Source organism: Anabas testudineus, chromosome 4 (genome assembly GCF_900324465.2).
Source record: "Anabas testudineus chromosome 4, fAnaTes1.2, whole genome shotgun sequence".
NCBI classification, from domain to species: Eukaryota; Metazoa; Chordata; class Actinopteri; order Anabantiformes; family Anabantidae; genus Anabas; species Anabas testudineus.
Window position 1 is genome coordinate 4482982 of NC_046613.1, and position 25233 is coordinate 4508214.

General features: G+C 38.9%; 1 protein-coding gene across 2 annotated transcripts in view; it reads left to right on the top strand.

The window, feature by feature from the left end:
* The first annotated feature begins 4720 nt into the window (after window positions 1-4720).
* The window catches only part of LOC113152830, a 64148-nt gene continuing 43635 nt past the window's right edge, over window positions 4721-25233 (top strand). The window contains exons 1-3 of one of the 2 annotated variants that reach the window (XM_026346295.1): window positions 4721-4991; window positions 9737-9858; window positions 14046-14093. In XM_026346295.1, the coding sequence (XP_026202080.1) occupies window positions 4934-4991; window positions 9737-9858; window positions 14046-14093 (228 nt within the window). In that variant the 5' untranslated portion in view covers window positions 4721-4933. The remainder of the gene's footprint in view (window positions 4992-9736; window positions 9859-14045; window positions 14094-25233) is intronic. The other variant, XM_026346296.1, reaches the window with a different exon arrangement.

The window sequence follows — 25233 nt, forward strand, 5'->3', positions numbered from 1 at the left end:
GTCACTTTGAAGCATATCTTGTCATGTTGCCTCCATCTGTTGGTCAGTAGAATAATGTTACAGCATTAGTAGGACTGTGCATCACGTCACCTGCATGTGTGCATGAATGCATGCACATGCTTGTGTATGGGAACAAGGTGAACAAAACTGGGATCCAATCACTGCAGTACATGAGGCCTAAAACTTAGAGGACTTTGAAAGCAAGCTAGCTTCCAAATAACTTAGACCATCTACTGTAGCTAAACTAAAGAGATTTTATTTTCTGTGCTTTCTCACCTAAGTATACCACAGCAGCTAGGTTTATGACCAGCACTACAGTTGGTGGGCTTTCATATCACAGAGATAGTATGACATGCCCCTGTAAAAATGTACCATGGAATTTGACACTGTGTCTCCTTGAAGTACCAGTCCCCAAAGCCAACCGGTCAACAGCTGCCAAAGGGAACGACCACCTGAAGCTTAAGCTTTGCCTTTGGTGTAGAGCTTTTATATACCAACTGTGTAATATATACCCTATTCATTTTCAAATACAGTAGTAGAATAGTAGTAATAGAAGATTAGAACTAGAGTTTAACAGATAGCGAACTTGTGAACTTTTAGTCTGCAGCGGAGAATCGCCTGTGAAATCCTATATAAAGACAACCTTTAAATCGCATCAGTCATCATTAAAGACGATAAAACAGATCAAAGAGTGGTTGAACTGAGCTTTTCGACTTTCAAGGCAGTGCAGGTAGTCCACAGTATTGCTTTCCACTGCCCATGCCACCTAGTCATAGCACAAAGGGAAAAGAGCCTGACAAGTGCGCATGTGACAGAAGATTATATTGAGTTCATAGGTCACATATCTTTGATGCATAAACCCTCCAAAATACCTTTTATTGCAGTCTAGGAGAAAGCCAAAGCCTTATTTTAATGCAATAGAACGGAGGTCTTCATCGGTTTTAAAATATGCAAAGAAGTACATGCTAACATTAACCACTGCCTACATTATTTATCCTCCTGAAAAGTGTTTTATCAGCACAAGACCTGCTTTACTTAACTTTTAAATATTCAAATTACAGCAGAACTTAAATATCTACCATGCAAGAAAAGGGCTCTTTTACATTTGATTTTAAGATTAAGCTCACATTTCTCATATGTTTGGTTATGTTTATTGCAAATTCTGAAGAGCAGCAATTTTTTAAAGGAAATGCCACAGGCTCAGCTATACATAACAATCAATATTCTTTTCTATGTGGCTCGCAAAGATTCAGGAAGTGATGAGCGTTCAAGTTCTGCTCGCAATGAAACTAGGTACACATGGAGTTTAGACCAAAGGAAAGCTTAAACTCATGACTAACAACAAAAAAACGCTTTAAATGTGTGATGCTTGTAGCTGTAATATAATTATGTGAATTCCAAGATTACTGTGTGACGCAAAGTGGACTTCACTGTGTTTCCTAAACATAGTTCCACTTCCACGTTACTTCAAACCTCACCTCACAATGTTTGTTAGTTGAATATGAAGTAAAACCAGTGTTTTATAAAGTGTAAAATACTGTAGATTTTCCACAGTAACACCATAAGATCATAGACTAACAGAGTAATCTGAAGCAAGTGACTTTGTTTTTTTCCATTTCTTAGACCTTCGTGTTTAATTTGTTCCCTGATGTGGATGTTATTTACATGGCAGGAGGGTTTAGGGGGAGAGGGGAAAGCTTTTACTGTGGTTTACATTGGCCATGTATCATTAGGCTTACTAAAAACTAAAGAGCTGTTCCTTGCTTTTTAGCACTCAATCTCTCCCCCCTCCTGCTTTTTATTCCCTAACACCCATCACAAATTTGGTCTGGTATGTGACTGCTAATTTATCCTTTCAATGTATGATATCCTGTCATCTCCTCATTTGTCCCTGAGTGTTTCTAATCTGAGATAATCCTAGTCAAATCCTTTGATTGTGTGTTTGGACCTGATCCATCTCTAAAGAAGCAATTTAATGGGCTTCATGGCACTTGGTGTAAAGTAATTTATCTAGTGGATTGCATGTGAATGCTTGTTTTAATAAGTGCTCTTCATGAATAGTAGGAGACATGCCATTTAATTAGGCAGAGTGTAGACCTATCCCATCCCTGACAACTTCTCTGAGGTTTTTTCTTTTATTTTGCAGCTGAGTGCTTTGATAGAGGAGGTGTGGAAGATTCTTCAGGTTTTACATCTGCATAACGCAAAAGCTGGGTGTTCTTTTGGGTTTAGAAAGGTTTTGGAAGTTCTTCTAAGAGGTGCTGTGCAATGAAACTGTATAAACACAGACAGTGATCAGAAAAGTCTCTTAATGATGCTATATTTAACAAACCAGTCACATCATAGATACAAAGCTGTTTTTAATCGAATATATGGCAGTCATTTGGGGACAGCCAACTTAAAAGATAAACACAGTGGGTTGGTTTAGTCAGCTACACACACCACACATGCTATTGTTTTAGTATCAAAAACCAAGTAGATGGGTATGCAGACAACAGTGAGGACTGTAAATTAATAGCATTTCTCGACAGTGAATCTTTAATTTAACTAGCATTTAACAAAAGCAGGCTAGTGGCTAGTTGATCACCTACTACAACATTTAAAATCTAAAGTGTTTCCAGCAGAGTTAAGTCAATAATAAAGGCCTTGTATAGTCTCAGATGTGCATACTGTATATAGATGATACTGTGCTGAAAGACCAAGGCTAAGGCTCCATAACCTGCCGTGCACACTTCTTTTCATACTAAATTTGGGAAACGTTCCACATAGTAGCAAGAAGCTGGTAGTAGTGAGACCAAGCATGTTTGTTGTATTTGACTAAACACAATATTAAAAAGAAAAAGAAACTTGTAGAATGGCACTGACTCCTTCACAACAGTGTCAAGGACCTCAGAATAAACGTTACACACCTTTGACGTGAATGTGCACTGCTGCTGCTGACAGTCCAGACCCTTAAAGCTTGGATTGGTAATGAAATTTACAATACAGATAATGTAGTGGACCCAGGGAGTTTGAATTGGTGTTTATACTTCTTAATCAGATAATCAGTATCAGTAATGTAAGATGTGTAAATAAAGACACCACATTATTTTGATATTGCAGTGTAGAGTTTTTTGCATCCGCGACACTCGTTCGTAGGAGGAGTTTGGTGAGCATGGAGAGTCTGGCAAACCGTTCTGCGCCTCAGGAGAGGAAAGCAGTGTTCTGCCAACACTGTTTACAGTGGAGGTGGGGAGCTCCTGGCCTCAACTGCAGACATTGTCGGACAGTGGAAGAAATATTTTGAGCATCTCCTCAACCCCCCCGACACGCCTTCTGTAGAGGAAGCAGAGCCTTAGGACTTGGAGGTGAGTTCGTCCATCACCCAGACAGAAGTTGCTGAGGTAGTCAATAAGCTTCTTGGTGGCAAGGCACAAGGGGTGGATGAGATTCACCCTGAGTACCTTACAAATCTGAATGTTGTGGGGCTGTCATGGCTGACACAGCTATGGCTGACACGCGTTTGTGACAGTGCTCTATTGAAGAAGGGGGACTGGAGGGTGTGTTACCAACTATAGGGGGATCACACTCCTTAGCCTCTCTAGGAAAGTCTATTCAGGACAATCAATGAGGTTTTGGATCAGCTCTATACCCTTACTAAGGTGCTCAAGGGTATGTGGGAGTTCGCCCAACCAGTCCAAATGTGCTTTGTGGTCTTGGAGAAGTCATTCAACCATGTCCCTTGTCGTATTCTGTGAGGGATGCTTTGGGAGTATGGGGTCCACGGCCCTCTGTCAGGGGATGTTTGGTCCCTGTACGGAGCAGGAGTTGGGTTAACATAAGTCAGACCTGTTCCCAGTGCATGTTGGACTCTGAAAGGGCTGCCCTTTGTCACCAGTTCTGTTCATTATTTTCATGGACAGAATTTCTAGGCGCAGCCAGGGGCTGGAGGGAGTCCGGCTGAAATAAGCTTCCTCCACAGGGGAGGTGTTAAGGACATGTCCCACAGGGACAAAGACCCAGGACAAGTTGGGCAGAAGAGCTGGAGGAGGTGTCCAGGGTGTCCAGGGATAGGGAAATCTGGGCATCTATGCTAAGACTGCTGCCCCCGCGACCTGGCCCTGGCTAAGTGGAAGAAGATGGATGGATGGATGCAGTGTAGAACCCTAGTAATACAATTCTGTTACATATAAAATACATTCACATTTCTCACATAATTCTGTTTTAATGTTAACTTGCTGATATTTAAATCGTTCTTTTTTGCCACATATTAACCAGTCAGTAGTTCTAAGACAGAAAACAGAAGCTGTTGAGGGGACAATCAAATGCAACAACAGGGACTAAATGCAGACAGAAGTGTGGAAAGTTCCAAAAACCGTCATTTCCCAGCAGTGAGCATACACAACAGTTTGACGCAATACATGTTTTTTTTTATTTTTCAGGAGAGCAGTTTCCTCTATCACATGATCATGCTGCACTATGAAATCTAGTTAACTTAAAACTTTTCCATAAACTAAAACAATGTGTGTGTATGTAAAACCAAAAGTCTATCTCTGTGGCCTGTTAGAATAAAGAAATTCTCACCACAACTATTTTTAGATGTGGTGCGCTGTGCATTCTCTACAGCTCTGCTCACTGCAGAGCTGTTTGCTTTTTTTTTTTTTCTACTTCCTGTCTTGATGTGCCCAAGTATGCAGCTATGATTGGCTGGTCACTTTGACAACTTCCTCAAAAACAAAAACACAGAGCGATCAGCTGAGCGAGTGCACCACTACGCAGTGCAAATAGAAAGCAAGTAAATTGCTGTTTTGACACGTTAATTACTCTCTAAATGTTTGTATAACCCCAGCAACAGAAAGCAGAGGAATGTGAACACGGAGTGGGGGGAAACTGCTGACACCTGGAAGTACTCAGGAGTGGGTCGGAGAACTTTTGTCACAGCACAGAGTGAAATATGGGCAGTGAGTACCATTCACTGTCTTCCGCAGAATCATGCAGGAGTTTACTTGTAGGTATGTATCTCGTCCTAGAGGGTGTCATGACATGTAATGAGGATTATGAGGAAAATTCAGTAAATCAAATTACACTTACTTAATTATATCTGTTGATGCATAAACTCACTGCACTCAGTGTTGTTTCAAGCTGTAGAAATTCCACCTAACTTGCCATCTGAACTGTAACCTGAGCCTGCATGAATGTGATGACTCAGAGTTCTGCCTGCTGACAGTTGAACTAGAACTAAAAACACTCCCTCTCTGACAGTCTGGGTTGAGTGTTCAAATTGGAAATGTAGGAAACTAGCATCACTTTTTACACTATGTGAATGTATTTGAAGACAAAAATAAAGGAATATAGAATAATGAATTTACATGTATACATGTACATGTATTAATCCTAAATGCTGCTACATACAGTACTACAAACACTGAACCACCCTAATAATTTGATAACCATCTTTAATCTATATTTAACAATAAAGTGTTTTATTAGTAATAATCTAGGTAAGCATATGCATACTGTATATTAGAGTGCACGTACAGTAATTAAACACAATAGGTAACTAGACTCAGCAGTTATATTGTTTTATACCTACAGTATTGCTGCATATCGCATGTGATGTTCAGTACTGCATGCACAGCAGGGATGTTACAAGTCCTCTGTGGGCTGTGAAGCATCTCTCCGTGGAGGCATGTGGAGTCTTCTCATCCACTGACCAAGACTGCTCTCAGCAGCACTTCTTGTTAAAGGGGCACTCCACTGATTTTTCATATGATGTTCAGAGCACTCCACAGCCTGGGATAACAGTTAACATATCTTCTGTGGCTCTGGTGGGAGCTTTTTCGACGGTCTGTAAAAATAACTTTGGTGATGTCATCAGGTTTGGACTTGAAGAAGTTCTCCAGTAGAAAGGCTGGGCAGCAAACTTGAGGTGTTGTAGTTTAAAAGACAGTGGCTTTTACCAGGCAGACAGGATCTAATGCAAGATGCTAAAGAGCCCCTTTAAATTATATGCTCTTTTAGTTAAGGGAAATCATTGGGGTGCTGCCATACTATGGTTCCAGACCTCTTTTTTGTGGAGAACATGTGCTCTACTACTTCTTACAATGTATGATATCCTTCTTAAGTCACAAGAATTCATGACTCCAAACAGTATCTGTCAGTAAGCTGAGTATATTTGTGCAGTTACAACCATTAAACCAATGTGATATGCTTCTGAAGGCCCAGCCATGTGGTGAATTAATGTCATGTGAAGTAAATTCCCTTATTTGTTTTTCTTTCAATTTCACATCAGCTAAAACATTAGTGGACAGGTCACAAATTGAGAGGTTTTGCATGTATTGTTAGGCTTTGATCAAGTTTTAGGTCATGGAAAAGGTGCACCTCAGCACCAGGCAGATGTGTCAAATTCTCATCATCTGTGTAATGTCACTTTGTGATTTATGAACTCAAGAATATTCTAGCTAGAGAAAATAATAGGCGGCTTCACATTGGTCACTAATACACTAATCCTTTCTCCTAGATGAGCTCTAGGCCTGCACTTCAAAATTGTGACTGTTGTGGTGTTAGTTTACCAACCCCCCCCCCACCCCCCCCCACCCCATCCCCCATTGTAACCAGATGGCTGTCACACAGGCGGTTCCTCGCCCAGACCATGCTGATTTCCCATCATTCTTTTGTTAATGAGGTCGTTAGCAATGCAACGGACAATTAAATTATCCCAATCTGGCATTTTCCTCGCTGATTTACTGTAGAGTGTACTGTGCAGTGTTTGACTGCTTGTGTTGAGATGGTGGCTTTTATCCCTACTATTTTTTTCTATTATTCATGTCAGTGGTAGTGTGCACCATTGAATTAAAACATCAGTGACATATGCCCACCACTAAAGTTGGTATTAACACATATTCCTCTGTGATAACGGAGACAAACTTTGTTTTACTACATCATCACCCTGTATGGAAACAACACAGCCTGGAGCTGCTGCTACTGCTGCTACAGCACAGAGGAAGTTTTGTTAGCCAGTTAGTCAAGCGCTCACCTTCATGTGAAACGCTGCTCAACACTGACACCGCTGACAGTTAATTATGGGAGTCACAGATCACGCAGACGTGTCAGCTCGGCTACGATTGACATGCCACATGTTTACATCTCTGTTGTAATGTTGTTTTCCAGTCATTTTCTCAGCAGCAGTGCATCCGTTATTTAGCTCCAGAAGTGCCTCAGGGCTTGCCATAATGATCGTAAAAGCAGTACAGATTCGAGGAAATGAAATGTTAAAAAGGACTCTGTATAATTGGTGAACCTGCCATCACAGTAACTTTGGAAATATTTTCGGTCAGGCTGTTGAAACACGCAGACTGCCTGTTAGCTACACTGTCATACTCTATAGGTATGTCTCTGCATGGCTCCATTATTTTTTGCAAACTCCTCTACACACACACACACACACACAGTTATTCTGACAATGAGTGAAAACCAACTAAAACTGATCTACTGTTAGACGGGTAGACTAAAAGTAAGCAAACATATGAATTTTGACACACACTCGTATTTGGAGAGTGTCTCACTGGAGTGATTTCCATTAGTAGGCCAGGTGGTAGGTGTCAGTAACAGGGTGGTAAAGAAAGTGGCAGCCAGACACCACACATTTATCTAAAAACACCTGATTTCTGACTTAACCATAATGAGTGTTGAGTGGGGAGGAAAAAGTTCATCTGGTTTCTCTATTTCACAGCTTGTCCCAGAGATATTAATGCAAGTAGAGATATATGCCTGGTCAGTAATAAAATCTGCTTACACAGATTCTGATGGGTTCCATTAAAAACCTATCCTTTGATTAAAAGATGTTTCATCTGAAGATAGATTTTCACCTGGAGCGATCCAGTTCAGTGAGAGCCCCAAAAGAGACATGAACTTCTGAGGCAGCAGTTTATGCCTCAACTAGGCGTGCGCACACATCACAGCCAGTCCTCACTGCTGTCTCCCAGTGTTTTTATGGGATGAAACCAACAAGTCTGGCTCCCAGCTACTGTCCAGTATTTAGCTTCAAAGCTCCTCTCTGGGGATCATCGCTGACGAACATTTTGGTGAGGTTTGCTTTTAATCACACATGCAAGTTGCAGCACAACGGATCATAAAACAATGGTTGGATCTTGTGGTTAATCCCAGCCCTGGGCTACAGCCGCATGTCCAGCACATGATGTATTCCACCACTCACCTTTTATGTCCACTCCCAGCTGAACCAGGGCAGATCATTTTACTGTGAGATATTAGGCTTCATTTCAAAGCCAGGAGTTCAAAGCAGCTGTTGTAAGTTGTGAAGGCAGCAAAAAAATTGTGTCATTAACTAACTCCAAAGACTTTTCACCCTGTTGCCAAACACAATCAGTCTGCGATTCTATATGTATTACCAGGCCTGTTCAGATTCCATGAGCTATTTTAGTGAAACTATTAATACTCATTATCACAAAAAGGTAAAAAAAAGATTCTGGTATCATACGAGTCACTTTAGAGACATTTATACATTGTCAAAATGTCCATTAATTGAATGCAGGTTTCATTTATTCTCACTGTGGGGACTTTAGACCAATAACTCTTATTTCTAAAACATATGGTAACCTCACCTCACCACAATTTTACTGATTTAACTGTAGTAGTAATTTGTAGTCCAACAGTGGACTGGACTGTTAGGGATATCATTTTGTCCCCTTTTTATTTCATTTGTGAATAAGCTGGTAGAACTATGTAGTTATAGTTGCTCAGACTAAATAAATAAGCATCATAGTGACAATAATAAGTCAATGCATTATAAAATCTATGCAGTCTATGCTTTACAAATGCTGATTTAAATGAGCCAGTCAGATGCTTTCCACTAAGACAGCCAAGCTCTTCAGATTATAGGAGTTATAAAATAGATTGAGTCATTTATGATCGTTGTATGGCTTATACAGGAGGACACCATTTACTTGTATCATCTCTTTATTTAGTCAGATTATGTATTTTTCATGTATTCTCTATGTTGCCTCTGGCTTATGAAGATATGTAGGGAATCCCAATGTAAGCCAAGAGGCGATTTGTAAGAGGCCCATCATTTCCATCTTCAAACTGTTCATAAACGCATATTAACAGCAAACCAGAGAAAAATTAAGACATGTAGTCCTTAGAAAATGTGCAGCTTCTGTCCTGTGGTTTCTGGTTAATGAGAATTCAATCTAATAAAGCTCTGACATTTGGACAGCCAATGTGTAAAATTTACTTGTTAAGATTCAAAAAATCTTATCACCAATAGTATTTCTAGAAACACATTTTTTTACTACTTAGATTTAAGTTATTTCTGCAGATTTAAAAAAACAACCTTATTTATATATAGGCTGAAGTAATAAAATGACACCTGACACAGTGTAGAAGTCAAATAATGGCATGTTTATCAAAAAAAACAAACAAAGCAGATGAACAGAATTCTTGTAGTGACCATGATAATCAACCAGAATAATGATCTGCACTGTTGTGGTCCATTTATTGTCTTTTTGTGAATGTCAAACTGCAACAATTACTTTCAAAGCAAATATTCACTATGCTCCCACTGGAGACAAAAGAGGTCTAAAGCTCGCTTACAGTACGATGTGTGGTGAATGTTGTAATAGGAGATAAGTTGCAGTATACCACATAGGTGAACATTTGAAAAAGGATTAGCCCTTGATGCAATGTGAAATCATTACCAAACCATCCGTAACCCCTATCTTCTCCTCTTCTTCTACAGAGACATCAGAGTGTTTTATATGCAGGGACGTTGAACTCGAAGCCAGTGACCCACTGAGGAATTTCTGTGACTGCAGGAATTTACTTGCCCATCACGCTTGTCTATCCACATGGATCCAGAGGGTAAGAAACACTTTCCATGTCGGGAACCGTGATATTTTGAATTTCAGCTTTGCCTTTTTTTTCCTTCCTCATCAGACATTTGTGAATATGTGAAGGGTGAAAATATCTATGTTGGATTTCTAACAGTGAATAAATGTGTTTGCCATGTTAGCATTTCTTATTGAGACTAAACTTTGCTGTTTGCCTCTAGGTACTGAGGTACCTTTCAAATAGCTATACCAATTAGTTTTAATGAGGGTTGGTAACAATGATAACACGTCATCGTTATACAGTTGAAACACAAAGGTTGAAACTGTGAAAAGTATCTCGTAATGGACTGGCAGAAATCCAGGAAACTACTATGCACCAGACACCTGTCACCTACTGCAAAATAGCTCATTAACATCTGTAGTACTCCTTGAACCAGCACTCCTGTTGCAGTTACTGCTGTAGTGTTTTTCCTTTGCACCTCCCAAAAGACCACTTTACAGTCCTCTCTGTTAATGAAATGTACGTTTCTGTAGGTCGCATACATTTCTCTTTCTCCTCGGTCACGGTGCTTATTGTTGCTCATGCTAATTAGTCTTCTACCATTAATTCTGCGCAAACTGCTGCTGCCAGAACAGGGAAAATATATAAGTACCTCAGTGTACCAGTGTGTTTTCCCCCAAAACAGAGTGAAAGCTAAAAAGTATTAGTCAAGAGGGAAAATGTAAATGCCTCACCATACACATTTTAACCCCTTAGCTGCAGTTTTTCATATCTCAAACATCTGCAAGTATTATGATATGATACATACAATACTGTGTGTTGGGGCATACATACGGAAAGTTAAAGCTGCACTAATCCACTCTTTAGTGCGAATGATAGATCACAAGCCTTTGTGTAATGTGAGGGTTGTTCAGAGTGACAAACTTAGAACCTATGAGAATTTTTATTAACTATTCCTCTTTAATGTTTTTATTTTACCAACCTCTTCTTTCCTGTATTTGATTCACTTTACTTTTACTTTTTATCAGGCTCTGATAAAAACTTGTTTGTGCACTAGTATTAACACCTGTAGCGATGGTAGTTTTGCTATTCAGTCTTTATAAATACATTGGTTATCATATTATTGCTGTCAGGGTTCCGTCTGACCAATGGACCAATGAGCCAATCAAACAATCAGGCTGTAAATGCAAATATTGCTGCAAGCCTGCTGGATGTATAAATATAATATAATGTGTATAATATAATAAGTTAAATGTGCAGCTCTGGATTTCTGTCCCAAAGTGTGGATAAAAACATTAATGCAGCTTTAAGTGTCTGGTTCAACTGCTAATAACAGATAGTTTACTAAAGTTCAATGTACTTGTCAGCCTGATGTCATGAAAGCTGTCTGGGTTTGGACTCTGAGATTCCAATTTTATGAACTGCACTGCAAACTGGATGGGAAACGTAGGCTCCAGTGTTTAGGGAGTTTGAGCCATACCAGGGACGTAACATCAGGATACTTCAGAATCTACTGAAGCTCTAACCCTAGCTTCACAGAAGTTTAATACTAAATATGGCTCTAGTGCCATTATGAGTAGAGTGCCAAAGAGCAGATAAACTAAAAATTGCCATGATCTCTGTCACTTCTATTCCTACAATCTGCGTTCATTCTTGGACTGAACAGCATCTAATCTATACTTGCTGTTTTTCAGAATGTCTTCTTCCAATCTGAGATGCACACAGAGTATCTAGTGCATGTTATTATTTAAATGTGAACATCTTCATTAGTATGTACAGTATGCAAATTGCTATACAGTGTGTAAACGACTGTAAATTAATCAAAGAATAAATGTGTTTATACTGTTCAGATGTTGTTGTTGTCCACTGCTGGGAGCTTTGGATGTCTTTGGATACTCTACAAGTGGTAGACAACATGCTACAGCAGACCTTTCATCTCCACCACCCAGCTGTCAGAGTGAAGAGCCACTTCCATTAAGTGTGTGTCTTCCCACTATACAATTATATACAGACACACACACTGTGGCTCATGAAGAAAGTGCACACACAAACACACAGTGAACCCTGCTCTCTGCTGAGAGTGTGTGCTAATGTTACAACACTACTTTAGTTTTTTGTGTGTGTGAGAAAGAGAATCAGACAGAGAAAGAGAGAGGGAAAGAGTGTGCAACCTTTTAGAGGGCTCAGGGTAGGGAGCCCCTACCCTGAGCCCTTTTACAGAACAGAAATCAGCAATTGACCTGTCACTTTTGCTCTGATAGCCATCTCTGGAAAGCAGGTCATGCACATATGTCTAAAGTGCCTCTTAACTGCACTTTATGAAGCCAGAAAATGTAATCCAATAATGATTTGACGTGCAACAGAGAGAGCCAGCCAGCTGGGAGCGATAGCATGCGCCGTTACCACTGCTAAAAGCAGCTTGAACCTGAAAAAAAAAAAAAAAAGGCAAATTCAACGTCCACTTATTTAATTTCACCCACAACAGAATGACACAGATGTTGTCACTAAACAGCGGGCAGGCTCAATTCAAACACAACAAAACGGCATTGGCATTCATTTCTACAACTGTTGATGCACACTTCAGAGGGATATCTGAATGAGTCTCATCTGCACTGAGGCCAACCATACGCTGTCTTTTTTTAGACTGCCTCATTTTTGCCCCCACCAGCCCCCCACCCTGGCCCCCCCATCCCCGCTCAGGTTCCCAAAGACAAATAGCATGGCACAAAACTAATTAGTAACCAGGAACTAGTTAGGAGATGCCCTTTGAAAAACATGTCCTGAGGCAGTATTTAAATATAGGGACAGAGTCAGTGACTGAATGTGCCTAGGAGATCCCGGCCTCCAGGCGCAGCAGCACTTTGACCCCTGACCCTCATTATAGGAAGTGCATTCCTAGAGGGGTGAAACCCCTCACAGCTTAAAGTACAAGGGCATGGGAGGACTGCATGGTTCTACCAGCTGAGTGTGGCCTGGTGTGTCTCACTGCCCAATCCCACAACCAGCTTGAGAAAATACAGAGCAAGGACGCAGACTTTCAGATAGTAAAGGCATACACCCTCTATCCACAAAGAGAAATACAGTTTTAATGCTCATACGTCAGGTTTCACTCTGTTGAAGTGAATGGAAATAGTATTCTGCAAAAAAAAACCCCAAAAAATCAAGACAGAAACTAAAAGAAAAAATAAGGATTTATTAATCCATCCATTTGAAACATGTGTGAATACACACAGTAGTAGTTAGAGGGAAATAATGAGAGAAGAGCAGCTTAGAAAAAGCTAACAAAATACAGCAGTGACTGAGCAGAGAGCGAATCATTGACCAAAGTGTCAGCAGACGAAAAAACCTAACGAGAAGATGAGTTTACATGTTGACATGTATTGGACGTGTGCCTCATCAGTGATATATACATGTGCACGTTTGTGTGCGTTTGTGTCTCTCCCTTATGGCTTGATAATTTTCATCACCGCAAACAGACTTGGTTTACATTCATTAGCCCAACACTCACAGCAATCAGGCCACGGTGCCGGGGGCAATGGTCCTCTTTATAAAACCACATTGCCTAATAGCTGTGTTCTATAATTGTATGCCATTAACATCTATCAAAATGTGCTCCTACATGCCATGCATATTAGCAGTGGATTTGGCACTTTGTGTTTGTACAAATGCTTTTCTTGTTATTAGCATCTTCAGTTAGTTAGCGCCAGCCTGAGGATTATTGCCAGCAAGTTATTTTTGTTTAATGCGCAGTTCTATCATGTGAAGTGGAACATGTGGTGTATGCATTTAAACAGCATCTAGTTATGTATGTCTGACTATTAATTACTGTATGCTACAGTGGTCTGCAAGGTGCAAACACAAGAAAAAAAAACAGGACTGGTTTATGTTTTGTTGTGTTTTTGCTGTTGTTTTCATGTTTAGTAAAATACACTTCCTTTTTCTCTTATTGTGCTTTGTCTAATATTGTCGAGTTGTCACCTCAGGGCAGCCACAGTATACAGATTTTTAGCATTGTAATTAAATAAGAATTATTATGCATAATGCACATTTAGGTTAAATATGTGATCACATTTTCCCAACAAACATAATTAGTTTATTGATCGAAACACAAACAAATGATTTGTCACTCATGCATGTCATTCTGCAGTCCAACTTTAGATCTGTTGTTTTGATGCTTCATTGTCACTAAATTACATCAAAACACTGTTTCCTAACAGGGGTGTGGGAGTGAAGACAGGTTGCGATGCATCATCTGCAAGGCCAAGGTAAGCGTATTGATGCGTGTGTGTGTGTGAGAAGGGGGATATTATAAAAATTCAATGAGATATTTGATGATGTCTCATTCTTTTAATCTTACTGTGTGAAATGTAGGTAGCGAGCATTTAAACAAACACCATTTAAGTCATTAAACAGTGACTGCATCTCGCAAAACAGATTTAAACGGAGCAGATCCATAATACTAATGAGCAATCAGGTCTTTGTTTTGCTCTGTGATTTAGCTGATTTGCCAGCAGTTGCTTATGAGCTGTAAGCTGTCTTTTATTCCTTATTATTGCTGCAGAACACTCGCTGCAGAAAAGGAAGGAGAATCATTACAATATTTGGCAAAGGATACAAGCCATGTAATGACAAAATCTGTATTCATTTCATGAGCTCAAATTAATCACGCTTTCCTGTGGTACATCCCTAATGCAAATTTTTCCGTCAACACATTGTGTCTTGTGTTTGTGAGTTTATTCGTATGAAATGGTGAAGCTGATGTGTCATCACAGATGGGGTTGCATGCTGGATAAGGTGGCTACATTACTAACCATCTCAGATTAGGAAGTATGCTTGATGTGTTGTATGTATTCATGCTTGCGCTGCAGGTCAAAGCATCACAAGCTGGCTACTGAGTGTTTTATTCATTGTTTGCTCTACAGCGGCGGGTTGAAAATGTGATCTTTGCTGTCTGTTCGTGTGTGTATGCATGAGAGGGATACACTCTGTGGAAGAAAATGTCACAGTAACTCTGACAACGACCTTTCAGGATTTTAAGATATTTTAAACATGAAATCTTGCGCACACACACAACCACACACACACACGGATTCACACGCCGATGAAAGTTAAATTAAACATTTAGTCTGCGGGAAGTCTCTACTGATGTCAGTGAGCAATGGTGTTTCATATTAGTCTCCATTTGGGCTCGAAGAACAAGTCTCATAATGTTGTCTTTTATACAAGGCAGCGTGTCTCTGCTCCATACAGCTGGAGTTTGTTACTGGACCAACACAGTGATGAATATGTTTTTAACACTCAGGTGTGAACTTTGAAATCTTCTCTATTTCTGTATAAGAGTAAGGAAGTAGAAACGTCATTTATACCACACATTTTAATTATTATTATTTTTTTATTTCTTACTTTTTTTTTTTTATTTTATGACTAGTTACTAAAAATAAGACTTAAACCTTATTATGCATGTTACATAGGTTACTTCTTTGGCGTGCACCGAGTATAGAACTATGTATTCGATGAACATGCATACCCACATAAAGCTGGTTATCACACATAGTGATTTAATGTGCTTATTCCTTTCAACATTCAATATTTTGTAGTGCCATATTAGTTTTACATCGCATAGTGGGTCTAGCTAGTGTCAGATCTCATGGGGCCAGTCATTGCGAAAGCAACTGACCAGACTGTGAAACGTCACAAAGCATCTATATGCTGAAAAAGAGGAATTAAAAAAATTAAAAATAAAAAGGCTAGCTAGTGGAATCTAGTTAGCTTAACAATGTTTTCCATTATGTTATTTTAGTACCATCTGAGTCACTTGCAGTTCCAGTGAATTCAGTACTATAAAGTAATAATAATTTTTAAGACGTGGCTATAGTAAACGTTAGCTGCTCTGTACTTTCATTTGTCCCATTGTTGTGATGGTTAATGAGCAGACTGTCTGTAGGTCCAGCAGTGCCACTGTCATGCTGACCTGCAGAGCCTCACCTGACTGTTATAATGGAAGTCAGTGTTGTTTAAATGGATACCATTTTCATTTATTTTCTGTTTCCCTGACAGTATTTGGCTGCAGGCAAACACATTTTTGGGTGTTAAAATCATCTATGCTCGTCTCTTACCTATGAGGGGACATTTCTTGCACTTTTGCAGACCCTCCAACAGACTGTTGCACTTGTCTTGGTCCATTATACCGATGGCATTGTCATCAATTATTAATGGAGAGCAGTAAATGTCTGGGAGACATCCCGCTGAGAGACCAAAAAGCCATGAACAGGGGTTAGTGGCAGGACTGGTGAATGCTGCGAGTGGCAGCTGTGCATTTAGTGAATGATTGTTGGGCAGCTCGCGCTGTATATTGATATGAACTCTGCCACAGCAAGTTAATGCATCAGTATAATAACATTTTAATGTCTGCAGTGGCATAGCCATTTAATATTTGTCCACAGAGAGATGTATATGTAGATCAGCAATGACTGTAATGATGATAGCGATAATCATTTGGCACTGCTGTCCTTCTGTAATGCATTACTGCAATCACCCTTGGTTAACATTAAGAGGCTTTAGACATTAAGACTTTGAGCAAGCAGTGCTCATCATACAGTCTCCAATTCAACATGCTAGACATTTCATTTTCTAGTTTGTTTTTTTTTTTTTTTGCTGTTGTTGTTGATGATGATGCTTTTCCTTGTATGTTGTTTTCCCTTTTTACAACGGGGTCTCAAATGTGGGCCATTTGTATGAGTTATGCTAATTTGTTGGGGCAATGAATGCATTAATTTCATTAGCACATGGCCTCAAAGCAATAATTACCAGAGTAGGTGTGTCACAAGCAATCATGTTAAATTTAGCCAGTTAATTATTAAGATTTTATTCTGAGGGACCTGGATTTGACATGAGTCGCCGAGGGAGAAAAAAGAGGCTAGGTGCTTGTTGTTGAACACAGTGGGGGTGGCTGTGGCATTGTGGGCCTACTGGCAAGATTTTTGCATGTTGACAGCTCACATTCTGGACTAATTACCGAAAATATCAGAGGGCTAGCTGGTGTTCGGTCAATCCAGGAGGGTGTAATTATAAAGAAAAGGAGGTCCAGAGCCACCTAATGGCCTCTGCTCCCTTTGATTGGAGTCCGGTAGAGAAGACATTGGTGGGGAGTTGTGAAGGAGAGACAGAGATTCACAGCTCCCTTCCTCTGCCCTGATTAGGCCAACACAGAGTTGGGGTCAGGAGGACAGAGCGTCTATCTAATGATGTACTGTAATAAAAAAAAAAAAAAAGGAATTCTTGGCAGCAGGAGGAATCAGTTATCACAAGTGAAAACTGTTGGAGAGAACTGTGCTCAGAAGAAACTGATTGATTTTTTTTTCTGCCAATTTTAATTTCAGTAATTTTAGTATTTAGTTAGCATGCAAACATTATATGGCAGCTAAAACTTCTAATGTTAGTGTTATAGGGCACTGGTAAAGACTCAAGCTCCCAGGTCGAAATTGTTATGCATTTTGACTATGACAGCAAACATAGGGTCAGAGATTTTAATCAAATGTCTGGCCAAAAGACAGCATTAGAGAGATCTAATTACATCTGAAATTTGTTGCAAATTATATATTGCTTCATGATGAATATGCTTTTGAAAGCATTTTGAAAAGTACCCAGTTGTCACACCTACACTGTTACAAATGAGCCAACTAACATTTCTTTGTTCCGGTTTGTACACACTGTAAAAGATGTGAACATGTGACCCAGCATTAGCATACCAAGTTGTCAGGATGTGAAACATCAGATTTTAAAAACATTAAATAACTTTCATTGTGATGGAGTAAAGAAGTAGCACATTGAGGCTTACATCAATCACTTCATGTAATTTGTAATTTTGACTGGGGGGCTTCAGTCTTCAGGTTAAATTATGCGTTATAGAGCAAATTCTAAGTTATACAGAGCTTATTTGAAATGCAGATGTCATGATTTTGTATGTTTTCTAAAGCATCTATCTACATTTGTCACTGTTAGATTGTAAAGTAAATCTCCAGTTGTGTTATTCGCCATTACATAGCTGGATATTTACATAAATTAATTGTCTTAGCAGCAATTATAATATAAATTAATACCATTTTAAGGAGAGTGGACAGTTATAATCAGAAAAAAAATGTCTGCCTAGACAAAGCACAACTGTAACCTAAGAGCTTGGTTTCTACTGTATTGATGCAACTTAAAATCTCCCGACGCAATTTTTAAACCTTCCCCACCCCTGTCTTTCAAGTGTCTCCTTAAAGGTGCTAGCATTTATACTCCCATCCCCCTTTGAAATATAATGTTAATCATCACTTGATTTTATATGGAAAGCAGCTTATCCTTTGATTTTGATGAATGCAGCAGCTGCCAGACTCTTCATTTGACTAAAAGCAGGACATTCTGCTGAGGCCTCTCGTATGTCACTAAGCCTCTGTCAGGACAGTAGCGTGACAGGAGATGACACATGAAAGGAATTCCTCCTCATGGCTTTCCCAGGACAATGGAACATGGCCTTGAGGTGGTGTGTGCGAGTAGAAGTGTGCCTGCATGTGTGTGCATGTGTGCGTTTTTTAATAGTGAGCCACTTTGTTACATAAACAGAACTACAGCAGCACAAAGTTATTCTCTTTGTATTTCCTTTTAAATGTGCTTTTTTTTATTTTTACAGTATTTTATTTAAATAAAAACTGTTGTTAAGAATTTATGGAAGGTGTCTTAATGTATTAGTTTCTATGGCTGCTGCTGACTGACTTTTAAGAGTCACGGTTCACAACATGTTGTGGTAGGTTGATGTGGACAAATGTTCACATCAACCTACCACCTACAGTCCAGTTATCAGGATTTTCTGACCGCTAGGATGAGAATGCAAAAGTTTTCTTTTTTTTTTCCTGGCTACATTTCATCCACAATTGTTGTCTTTTCTAGCAAAGACTCTTGGTAATTTCACCCTTTTTATTTAACCTCCATGCCCTCCTACTCTTTCCTTCCGTCTGTTCCCAAGCACTTTTCATTTGAGTTCCTGTTCAGGAGGATCCTGAGGCTGATTCAATTAAGTTCTCCTTTAATTGGCTTTCAGGCATCCAAACTGAAACTGATGGAGAATTAATAACAGCTCCAGTTGGTCTCCACACTGTTTGCAACCTTGGAATCATCCTAAAAAAATGGGGGCTAAGTCAGTCCCATGTTCCATGTGTCTGTTTTAGTAGTTCAGCTGTGAGGAAAACGTGGTCACAGTTGCTGTGTGGTCCCTGCTCTTGGTATGCAATTCATCTCTTTGTCAACACCCTTAGACGTTTGGTGCAAACTTTGTACCCACAGAAACGCAGCAGAAGCCAAAGAAAGCTCTGCATAAGTACAGTCTGTTTTACAGTTGCTACTTTTGCTAAAAGATTCATATGATTTTACTGTTATCCAAACCCATCAAATGCATCAATTAGTGATGAAAGATTAAAACAGTCTATGCATTCCTGTTGAACCTTTGCAATATGTTCTCTCTACTTTGTTCTTCATTGAAGCACACGTTGTACAAAGTAAACACAAGAGCAATTTCTCTGTCTGACAAGTAGTTCTCTGCGTGTATGGCTCTGTGTCTAGAGAAAGAGAAATAATTTGCAGTCGCATTACTATTTAGGTAGCTAACAAAAGGCGAGTTGTGAAATGGCAGCAAATTATGGCTGCTAAAATTAAGGTTTGAAGTTCACATATCATTAACAGCCATGAAATCAACTTCTCCTCTGACTATACTCTCCCCCCAGAGTCTGCCTTTGTCTTCAAACAGCGCCAAAGCAATCATTATGCTCAGACATAATGCACCATAATGACAGTAATTTCAGTATCAAATTTTCAAATGTTAGGCCTTAATTCATTGTGGTTAAGTAGCTTAGTTGTAATTCACATTTTCTACCCTTCTTAGCAGAGTGCTCAAGGAATGAGATGTCTAAAGCAGGACGGGAGAGCACCGCATGCAGGAACATTTGAAAGCCTGTTCATTTAAATACTCTCAAGTGTCAAAGACATGAGATATGTGCGACATTCAAGGTTTATTAGCAGCAAAACAGAAGGAATAATTCTGTCATCTTTTTGTTGATCACTGTCAAATTGAACTTTATTTTATACATTTTTAGCCAGCTTTTTAACACACACACACACATATATATATATATACATATATATATATATATATATATATATATATATAAAAGAAAAAGTATGTGAGAATGAGTATGTAAAAACTTCATAGTGATAGAGGAAAAGTATGTGGAATTAACAACTGGTTGACCCCGACCCCTGGCAGCAATACCCTCAACCAAGTGCTTCCTGTAGCTGTGGATCAGACCTGCACATTGTTCGGGAGGGATGTGTGTGGCTCTCTTCAAGTTGTTTCATAGCACCTCTATTGGGTTGAGGTCTGGGCTCTGACTTGGCCACTCCAGAAGGCTGATTTTTTTTTTTCTGAAGCCATTCTGTTGTATGTTTTGTGTCATTGTCCTGTTGCATCACCCAGCTTCTGTAGCATCAGAGTTTCAGCTGACGTACAGACATTCTCACATTGTGCTGAGGAATTGATTGATAAACTTAGGAAGTTATCTTCCCCTCAATCAATGCAAGCTGGTCAGGCCGTGATGCAGCAAAGCCGGCCCAAATCATGATGATTCCTCCACCATACTTGCATTATGAACTTACAGTCAGACAACACACATGAACTGCATGAACTGAAGGAAAATATTCTATCCCAATTGTTTTTGTTTTTACAACTGGACCATTCCATTTAAAAGCACTGTTGTAGATGTCCTTTGCATCATTTTATGTACAAAATTAGCCCTCTCATGTTTGCTGGTGTTTAAATGATTAGGTTGACAAAATTCTGTATGTGTGATATTGTTAACAAATCCCATGAAAAGACCAAAACCAGCTGTGTGTTACTCTCATAAGACTTTCTAACTCAGCCCTGAGGCCATTTGCTCCATCCTAACAAGAGAAACATGTATTTTCATTTTTTTAGACTATGTCAATTCCTAAAATAGCTAATATGTACCTTTTAAATTAATATTATTATCAGTATTATTATAAGACATGGATTACATCATTATTATAATTTATTTACTTTCCACAAACACTATACAATATGGCAATATAGTCGAGGCAAAAATTATTAAAAATAACCGCATGTAACACATGCTTGAAACTACATCTAAGCCCGAAGCTTATAAGCTCAGACCTAACTACTTAGGGCAGTTGTCTTAGGAACTAAAGTGATTAAAATAATGCACAAAAGAAAATGTGCAGAAACAATTAATGTCAATTAATGACTATTTGAATTTCATGTGTTTGCTTCGTTTTACCACAGCTAACCTTCCATATATGTAGATGTTCATTAATTAACATTTTCCTCAGAGCAGACCTTGCTAGTGTGGATCAGTATTTTCATTATAAGGGCCCCCACAGTCATTATGCACAGAATCTTTTGGTTCCAAACTGAGCTGTAAATTTTGAGAGAATCTGACACCCCTGCCCGAGGGTTACAGCAGAATGCTAACAAGGCCACAGCGACATTTCCATCTCCATACAGTCAGTCGCACCATACATCAGCTCAGCACTGAACATCTCCCAGCAATGCATGAAGTCAGTGACAATTTCAGACATAACACTTTATTAGTATCCCTCCCATCTCCGTTGTGTAATGAATGAGGCCATTTAAGCAGGATTTACGATATCTTTAAAACTTGATTGCTTAGAATTTGAGAATTATTCATAAGACTAAAGCATCATTTGTCATAGAGCGAGTGCTGTTTTGGTGGGAACAAATGGTTTTGTTGTAGTTTTTCAAATGAACTCCTTTTCATCCACTCTTCAAATAAGCAATTTGTATGCACATATGTCTGCACAACAGCTGTAATTAAAGGGAATGTGGCTCAGGTGACAACTCATAATCAAGTTCTCTTTATAATGCATTGTGCCGGATACGGATGAAAATGTATTTTATTACACTGCAACTTTGGCTGAAACAAAGTCTACACTGCTCATGCACACTCAAGACTGTGGTTCTGAGGTGTTAAGGAATATATATGTCAGATTTTAGTTTGCTTAAAGCTAAATTGTGTCTTTTTCTTATTGAAAAGTGCACTTAAGGAATTATATTATCTCCCCTTGAGTTATATTGTCTTATTTCCACCATGAGAGAGGAAGGAGCATCCTCGCCTTGTTACAAAGATTATTGTGCTCACTTCCTGAGGCAGTGTGACCATGCTTTGTCTGCGATGCCCATATCATCTCAAGTACACAAGAATCCTGAGGCAGAGGGTGGGGACCCAAGTGAAGGACCAGTTATGTCCACACACACACACACACACACACACACACACACACACACACACACACACACACACACACACACACACACACACACACACACACACACACACACACACACTGCTATAGCTTGGAGGCATGGCTTACTATAGTCACAGCCAAGAATGAGGCCTCTCAGGATAGATTTACACACAAATAAAACCAGTATTAGTTTGGCTCACATATGAAGGAGAACTGATAACACGGTCTACATTTCAATGCTCAGTTTAAATGGAGTCAATTTCCTATGGCCTATTTAAACCAATTCCAACCTGCAAACACAATGAAACCAAATCTGATTTTAATACTCAAAGACCTCAAAAAGGTTCAAATGTCTACTGAGAAGCTGCTTAGAAACATATTTGGGAGGTTGAGGATGTGTACAGTTTTTTAATGAATTAATCAAGCACCACTGATAATGCTGTACTTGTGAAACTGCAAGCAAAATGAACATGATAGAAATTGTACATTATATATAATGACTTTATAGCAGTCTTTTTGTATTTCTAAATTGATGCCTGCAAAGGTTTTTAAGACAAGATAGAATGCCTTCTTTTTTATTCACCATTTCCCGTTCCTTCATGCCAGAAACTGCATAATGCTATTTTGCTACTTGACTTCCATCATTATTATGATTTCATTATCCAGCAGACACGGGCTTCAAGTGTCAACAGGCTGTAAGTATTTACATTTAAATGAATACATTTAATTGGCATACATCATTCCACACTAACTAATGACGAGAGCAACATAAAGACTTAATTTGACAAAATTAAAAACAAGTTCTAATTTGAATTGAAGCTGTAACAGCAGATTTTTTTTTTTAAGCAATTACTCTGCTGATTATTTTCAGGCTTAATCATTATTATCCAAAATTATGTCTCTGTTAACGGACAAGAATGAGTCAGACAATAAAGATACATGTTAAAATAATAATTTCAGCCTTATTTGGACGAAAATTTTGAACATGCACAGCGTGTTCATCTTGGCAGAGGTGTGTGGATCCTTGCGCTTGCTGTGTCTTATCCTGTTGGGTGAAAGAAAAAAAAAAAACAATGGTAAACTTTAAATCCTGAGTTTTGGCAGTAGGCAGATATAACCGGTTAAAGCCAGATTAACACAAGGAAATGTATATCTAGAGGAAAACAGACTTCACTTACTCCAGAATCATCTGTTGAGCCTCAGGATCTAACAACATATCTACACACACAGCATAACATAAGCATCTCTGGAAACCATGCAAACAAAATCTAGATTAGTTTGTGACTTATTGAGTCATTATTACATTTTTGGTTTATTGCACAGCTCTAATGGTGAACATTAGAACACCACTGGCATAATACTGGAGCTACTAATAACCTGTGGTCTTGTTTGTTTGAGTGACATTACATTGTCTCTCTTCTTCAATATATTTTGAAGGGCAGAGTCAATGGTTCTACTCGGACCAAGATCTGTGTAATTTTCAGAAAACTACACATTATGTACATTGCTCATTAGCCACGTTAATGATCAGTTTTAATTCATTTTGTTGGAAATCAGAAAGGTTGACATTTTAATTTCATTTATATTCATCCGACCTAGAGAACTAAAATAAAACTAACATAATTAACTAGATTATGCAGTTATTCCCAAAAACTCTTTATTACCCATTAAACCTTTTCAAAGGCTTCATATAGGGGATGCACGGAAGGTCGCACATGTGTGGGTGTGTTATAAAAATCCCCCACAGCCATGCTGCAATACCTCAACAAAGCTGTTGATTAGTTGTGGTTTTATGTTTGGATGGTCCATTTAATTAGGTTATGTATGAAACAAAGGCCAGCCAAAAGTAATCACAAGGATTATTTACTCTTGTTAATTGAGGTTCCATCCTAACACCACAACTTAAAGGTTAATGTTCTCTTGCTATATTATTTACTGTCCATATTCCAGAGGCCGACAGTCGAGAAGGGAAGGGGAACTCCACAGGTATTGGGGGGTGGGGGTGGGGGGGTATGGAAAATGATTTGTAGCGTAATATTAACAGTAGTTGAACTTTAGATATTTAACGGCCCCGCTTTAAGCCTTCTGAAATACTGTACAACCTTCATTTTAATAATCTTACTTTGGCTCAGGTGTGATGCTCAAGTTTCCTGGAGCTTTAGGTGGGTGCAGCCCATCGCCACTCCTAATCTTTCCTTTAACTAACCACCAATAAGTCTCCATGCACATGTAAATCATAGAGCGAGCTTTAAAGTGAATTGAAAGGTAGATTCAAAGTGACATAGTGTGATTAATTCTGCCGCTCTCTAAATGACCCTTAGTTCTGTCTTCATAGGAAAGCTGTTCTAATAGTCTTTCCAATAGTGATTAAAATTACAAAAATGTGAACCTGTAGGTTAATAAAAATGGTAATTTAACTAGTATCTGATTTAATTGACTCTGAAGAAGTACTTAAACGTGTTTGCACTCTGGAAAATCTACATGGCTCAGCGGCAAAGAAATTGGAATATCCTGCTGTCAGGATAATAAATTTGACTATTTCATCACTGTAATCTTCATACAATCTGCCTTTGTGCTGGTCTCTACCACTCGCCGCTAATGTAATAAATCACCTCCTTGTTTGGGATTGTTTCATGTGTTTTAGAGTAATTGTAATATACTCAAAAGACCCCAAGTCTGGTGATCTACCGGTGTTCTTAACCTTTGTAGATTTAAGATTTGGAAAGTTGAACTCAACCTTGCACCTACATCAAACGTCTGCTGTGTTGCAAAAATGGTCTTCGTCTGTCACTATGTGAAATCTACAAAAATATACAGTAAGAGTTTGATACAGACTGTAATTCATATTAACGCCCATATTTAGCAATCATAAGTGGTAATAAATCGTTTATAACACTATAATTTGAAATAAAATAAAACAAGATTTGTCTTTGTCTTGACTTCCAAAGAGCCTTAATAATAAAAAACAAAAGAAGACAAAGCTAAATCTAGATAAAAACTACATCTAGGTGAAAATCAATGCTAGAGGTTCAAACTCTGGGAAAATACAAGTTAGAATTGGATTGGCCATAT